Source organism: Kogia breviceps, chromosome 6 (assembly GCF_026419965.1).
Source record: "Kogia breviceps isolate mKogBre1 chromosome 6, mKogBre1 haplotype 1, whole genome shotgun sequence".
Lineage (NCBI taxonomy): Eukaryota > Metazoa > Chordata > Mammalia > Artiodactyla > Physeteridae > Kogia > Kogia breviceps.
The window spans coordinates 128,568,363-128,575,351 of NC_081315.1; the positions used below are offsets into that span (position 1 = coordinate 128,568,363).

A 6,989-nucleotide genomic window follows, 5' to 3' on the forward strand; every position below is an offset into this window, starting at 1 on the left:
AATAAAGAGACAATTTACAAAGCTATGGTCAGCATACAGGGAAACTGCAAGGAATAGTATAGTACCCTGGAGCTGGTAATAGTATAAGGGCTACCATCTTTAGGCTGGAAGGGAGGAGTGGAGGGAAAGCTTAGCAGAACTCCGAAGGAAAAAGTCTCAAGAGAGCCACCTTGAGAGAAACTGGGTTCTTTGGTCGAGAGGCACAACTATCCAGTGGCTACTCCATAGGGAAAGTCAGGGGAATTTCTTCTGTCCCTCAGACATCCTACCAGGGTTCCCCAGTGGCAGGACCGAATGGAAAGCCAAAGGGCAGGGGAGAGCTTTGATATAGGTCAAATAGGTGAGCCACCTGAGGGCAGAGAGCAAGGTGTAAGATGTTGGAGAATGGATAGAAAGACACACCAATTGTATAAAGGGTTTCAAGAACGTTTTTGTTTTGGCATCTTATTTAAATTTAAGGCATGACCTGGAGAAGGAAAATAGTATAATTTGATGAGGTAGTCTCAGATTAGAATTAAGAGTCTAATCAACTCATGAAAGGAGAAAGCAAGAGCTTTGAGAAACCCATTTCTGTATTCCACATACCTATTCAGGGGAAGAGTGACTTTTGTAAGCATCTTAACCATCTTGTGAGTTTACTTGAGTAATTCAGAAATATTTTAGTGCTCACTCTGTGCTATTCCCGGAATAACAAATATCTGGGCTTGTTTTTATTAAATAATTTTATTAACTGACCTACATAGATATTATCTTTAACAATTCAACATAAAAATAAATACTTTAGGATAAATAATTTAAGTGAATTTTTTAGAGCCCGTAGGGCTTACAAAAAGAATCTTAAAAGATCCATATTTATCATCTGAAGACTAATAGTTACAAAAGGTAGAAAAGCATACATCAAAAAAATAAATATAAATTTTAAATATTTAAATAAATAGAAAGCCTGATACATTTAAAATGGGAGGCACTTAATTATCAAGTCATTGTTGAGTAGATGCTTTGACAAAAGGTAATCCATTTGTTCAGAAATTCTACAGCGGTTACTGTCTCATCATCATATTCACATGTGAATCTTGTTTCAGATCCCTGTAAAAGAAAACATTTTAATTTTGTTTTAGTTCAGGATAGTTTACCTTATATATAATTATTTTCAGTTGAAGTCTTATAGACTTATGGCCTTTATTTTCAAGTATGTTAAACATATTAACCATTCACACTTTCTTGAAATGGTCAAAACAGTGTGCCAAAATTATATGTTATGATACCCAGTGATAGTGACATGAAAGCTGGAATTTTCCTCATTTGTTAATTGTCACTCTTAATGAACACAAGATTTTTTTTCCTGAATTTTGCACAATAAACATTTTAAAACAGTTTTAGACAAATACTTCATTAAGTGCTGCATGCATAATTAAAGTTGTTAAACCTCTTTTCCTCTCGAATTATATCTATATCTAAATATAGGTTACATGTATACAGTGATAAGCACATTATACTTTCTTCATTTCTAAACCTTAAATCTCCTATTAGTCTGCTTGAGTGAATCTCCTATTTTCCCCAAAGCAAGATGGAACCAGCCCAGAGTAAGCTAGGATAAGCTTTGGGGGGAAATTTGTATGAGAAACATTTTCAAAAATACTTATAATGAATCCCACTCCACCTCAGTATCAGTGCAGATAAATTTCCCAGTTTTTAGAAGTCTAAACATTAGAAATTCTGTGCACTGACTTTTTAGAAATTAACCTCCTCTGCTGATAGGAACTGTTTCAACTCTGCCTCTGGCTGACAAGCTAAGAAAATATTTTGATATATAGTGAGATTAAAAGAGGGGGCTTTTCCAAATTTTAAGTAATTCCTATCCTGAAAACATAAATCAAGTGAGATAAAGTATTCCCTTTAAACAAACTATTGCAGTGTTATATACCCTCTTACATACAATTATTTAAATATTATAACCTCTTGGGGGTTTAGATTTTTTAAAGTATCTTTCTTTTTCTGATTTTCATGTAATTTTATATTAAATTTGCATCTAGAATTTAGAATGAGCTTTTCTAATGTTGGTCAATAATTTTAGAGCAAAATTATTGACATGGATGGTAAACTGAGTCTATCAATGGGTAGATGACATTGATCTCAATGTATTTTTTAAATTAAATAGAAAGAGACTGTCTACTAATAAAGTGACTCTTATTTGGAAACAACTAGAGTTACATACTTTTAGAAAATTGGTTCTACTGTAATTAAAATTATGCTGTTTGTTTAGGATATCTATTAATTCATGAATTTTGTACTTTGGCAGATGGATGAGAAAAGAGAGCCATGAATTTCTCACATCACCCAAGTTCCTTGTATGTTGCATGCTTCCTATGCATTTAAAAATACTTGAGGTCCTGAAAGTGAGTATTACTTCTAAATAAAAAGTTAATTATCTGATTCATTGGCCATTTTACTGGTTGCAATTTTTTTTTTTAGACAAATCTCTCGGTTCTTCTACCAGATAATAGGAAAATCTCATTTAAAAAGTCTTTCAGGTAATCAGAATTAGCTATTCTGGAAAATGATCTGAAGGAATTAAAAAATACATAATGAAACCTGTCTGCTTTCTGTGAAATTCAATTGAGTGTCTTATTCCACTCCCAATTTTGTGTTCATATGAGGGGTGACAGAGTGCAGCAGTGGGGGCTTGTCCCTGAATGGATGGTAGGTGGAAGCCCTCTAGCTTACACTTCCCAGCTCCACCTAATATAAAAATGAGTTATGTTCACAGTGGACTTAAAATGCATGAGTACTTCACAGATACCAAAAATGTTATACCACGTTAAAACACCCTTCCATTTATTTTATTTCCAGGAGAGCAAATAAGGTAATATCTTACCTTTAGTGTCAAAACTATTCTGTTGATATTGTCCATTAAATCCTTGATATCTGTCGAATTCCGGGTTTTGCTTTGAGCAACATTTAGCACATCCTCCAGAGGTTTGAGTTCTTCTGCTAGACATTGAAGATGTTTCAATTCTGTAGCCTTGAATAATAATAAAAGTAATTATCAGGTCAATTTGCCCTAAAGGTCAGAATCAGAAATTAATATCAAAATATATTTTATTAACAGAGGCAGGTATATAGTTTTTACCATTCTCTCTGTTTTCATCATTACTATAAAGATGGACCAACATTGTAAGACTGGAAAAATGAGAGTTCAGCTGCCCATAGTTAGCATTAACTGTTAGTTAACAAATAATGAGTCATTAATTTCAGCTTAATTTGGCTTTGAAAAAAAGTCAACATTTCTGCACCCAAATGTAAATCACCAATACAGGTTGAATTCTTTTCCAGTCTGCAGAGAAATTATTAGAACCAGAGTAGTCATAATGTGAAAGTATAGGATCACATTCTCTGATTCTAATATTTAATAATCTAAGAGTTGAGAATCATGGAATGTTAGGGACAGAGGGAGCTCTTGGATGCCATCTGTTACAGTTCCAACATTTTATGGTTTAGTTCGTTGTAGCTATTTAGTAATGGGTCGATATAGTAAGGCACATATAACTGCATCTTAATTTTTTACTTTTCTATAATAAGTACATTAAGATACATTTTAAATGATTTGTCCAAATCAAATAAAAGCTTACAATAGTTGAAGGATTTTTGGATGGGCCTCCTAATTTAGACATATACACATACAGAAACACACACACACATAACACACTTCTATATATAATGATAATATTTCATACTTCTCTGGTACATTATAATTTCAAAGTGTTTTGTCCTAAAGAAACTCAAGTCTCACAGCCACCTTTTGAGGTAGGTAATGCAGTGTGTTATCTCCATATTACAAATAAGGAAACTAAATCTCAGAATTTCAATGTCTTCCCCAAGGCCATGTGACTAGGTGGAGCCAGGATTAAATTTCAGTTGTTTCTTTATAACATTAACATGACAACCTTTGAATTAAATGTTTTTATAGCTGTCTAAATTCTTTTGCAAACATGAATGGTTGTAAAATGAACAAATGAATGGCGTTTATCACATTACTTTTAGTTTCAGATAGATTTTGCATTGTCATTTAGAAACTGCTAGATTTCAAAGAATTCCACCACCCTCTAAATTATGCACATAATCTGGTGTTATCTTTCTAACACTTTTTAAAGGGAGAGGTAGGAATACACCACATACATCTTATGACATTTTCATCTAATACCCTTTCAAGTTGCTACTATAAATTCTACAAGCTCAGGGCTTAAGTTTTTGGCATGAACAACTTGGAGCTCTTTCCTTCAAAAACCAGTCTAGTGTCTTTACACTGCTGGAGATAAGAGTAACGTGACTCTGATTAAGTTGGAGGAGCATCTCTAAGTTATCTCCTTTTTATCTTAAATTTTAAAGGGGTAGTTTGATGTGTAATTTCCTCGAATTTATAAGAAGTGGGTCAGTGGGATTGCATTCATGACCCTTAAAGCCCATTTTTTTTCTGGGCTGTTCACCCAGGGACAAGCTCTTTTTAGCATCAGATTTTGCCCATTATCTGTGGACTGGCATGACTACTAGGTAACTTTACATGCTTAGTGTAGCTCTTGGAGCTTAGTCGATGCTTAGCTAACTGTCTGAATCCCCAAACGAACAAATGAAGCTTGTAGTCTTGGAACGTAAGTCATATAGCATCAGAAGTCTCTAGGTCTATTGACATGAAAGATGTGTAAGTCCAAAATTTACTTCATACTCTCCAGGAAGAATTTTGTCTTAATTATTACTTCTAATAGCTAATGCTTATATGGTGTTTACCATATGCCAGATACTGTTCTGAGTACTTTACATTTACTGCTTAATCCTCACAAAACTATATGAAGTATATACAATTATCATTTACATAAGTAAGTAAGTAAGAAACTGAATCACAAAGAGAGTCACTTGCCCAAGGTTACAAAAGCTTGGACATGGCAGAGCTGAGATTTCAGTTTAAATAATCTGCGCTAGAATCTGTGCTACAGATTACTGCTATGCTGCCTCTTGAAGATAGATCCTTAGGAATCTTTCCTAAAACAGTAAAGGATTTTTTTTTAAGTGGGCCCTCTGATATCAGTTTTGCTAATTTGAATGGTAAAGTGATAAGATCAAGTATCTCTAGAGTTTTATATTTTTAAATCAAACAGTAGGTCAACACAATCTTTTTTAAAACTGTCCGAGCAATAAAGTGAGAATATTATTCTTTTCTTCCCATTCCCTCTACCCCAAAACACACATAAGTACGTATAAAATAAAATATTGGCAAAGCCATTTTTTAGAAGCCCATTATCAAACATGGTTTTTTTAAAAAAGATGCTGAGGTTACTAATTCTTCTCCTCAGATGAAGTGCTATTAATCCAGTTAGTGTGTAAATTTTCACATTACTTTCAATTCTATTTAAATGTAAATGAATGTAGAAAGTTGTACTTACCTTCTTGGGCATGTAAAATTTAAATGTGAGCATCCTGAAGAGCTTGGGGTTCTCGTAATTCTGAGAAAGCATAACAGATTGTTATTAAAAAAAAGAAACTCCACTTAGAAAAATTAAATGTAATAATTTGAGTAAGAAAGGGAATAAACTTACATTAATTTTCTTCAAAAGCAACTGTAAATCCAGCAGCAATGACTTCACTTGTTCCTTTGTGTTCTCCGTAGAGCTTGAAGTAGGTGCACCGTTTGCCACGAGTGCAAGAGTTAGTGCGATGCAAGACAAGAGTTGCATCTTGTACATTGTGGCAGGAGTTGAGGTTACTGTGAGTAGTGATTAGAGAGGCTGATAGGAAGCTCTTGAACAAGAGAAGCAATTTATACTGTTAATTCTGGAAAAATATGATGGGGGTGTCAAAATGTTTTACATATTACACATACTTTCAAAGATTCTACCTGTGTGGCAAAAAGCATTACCTTTATTTTTCCTCTTCTGATGACTCTTTGGAATTTCTTTAAACCCCCATAAACTGACTGAATGGATGTAGGTGAAATCCCTCTTGGTTACATTAGCCCACACTTAGGTGGCAGTTCTAATTCATACAACTAACGCCTTCTGTGTGAAACAGTTTTTCCTCCCTCTTTCTTTAAGGGGGTGGGGATACAAAAGAGTCTCATGAAAAATTTCTCTTTGTCATAGAACTGTGTGGAACATGTGGAACACCATGTTGTGGTGGACAAGAGCAAGAATAAATAGTTGAAAAGAATAAATGTTTAGATTTGTTGATTAAACAGGAAGAATATTGGTTTCCTGTTTCAGGATGGCTTTACCTTTTTATCTCCACGATGACTGAGCTAATGCATACAACATGCTAGATTACTTCTTATACAATCAGCTAGAGAGGTATTAAAATTAGAATACATAAAATACTGAGCTTGAGGCACTGTTTTATGCTGTTTAATTTTAACATGTTTCTTGTATCTGTTTAAATCTTTTTTTTTTTTAGTGGTACGGTGTTCAACAAACATGCTCAGAAAAGGGTTTGCATACAAGGACACTACTAATGCTAATGGGGGGGTTTTTTTTGGTCATTTGTTTTACAGATTTCTTTTTGCTCCTTTATTATTTTTGATGGGCATCAAGGGGATATAGTGAGAGTTGGAACGTTGCCAGAATCAAGGATGCTTTTTCTTCCTCTCAGTCTCTCAGGGGCCACCTGAGCTATTAGATCAGCTAGCTATTTCTCCCTCTTCATGTCCATTTCATTTCTTTCTCTCTCTCTGTTGAACAGATTGCTTGTATTTCTTTAAATATAAGGCAGAAAATGAGCATAACAATAGGGATCCCCAAGTTTATTTGTTTATAGGAAGCTCACTAACTGGAATTTCTGGATACCATTCGTAGATTCTTTAGGAGAAAGGTAGTGTGACTAGCTCGTGGTGAACCAAATCTGGCCTAATTATTGTGGCTGGGAGTGCAGAAGGCAGGGTAATAAGCAGTCCAGGAGGCCATGGTGAGCCATGGAACGTGTGTGTGTGTGTGTGTGTGTGTGTGTGT

The 6,989-nt window shown here is 34.4% G+C and overlaps 1 protein-coding gene across 1 annotated transcript; it reads right to left on the reverse strand.

Moving 5' to 3' along the window:
- Nucleotides 1-975: 975 nt before the first annotated feature.
- On the reverse strand, nucleotides 976-5,735 carry IL2 (interleukin 2). Its single transcript, XM_059065917.2, has 4 exons — nucleotides 5,589-5,735; nucleotides 5,436-5,495; nucleotides 2,876-3,022; nucleotides 976-1,086 (listed from the first exon to the last, which is right to left on the reverse strand). The coding sequence occupies exons 1-4, from the start codon at nucleotides 5,733-5,735 to the stop codon at nucleotides 976-978; spliced, it is 465 nt and encodes a 154-aa protein (XP_058921900.1).
- Nucleotides 5,736-6,989: the final 1,254 nt, after the last annotated feature.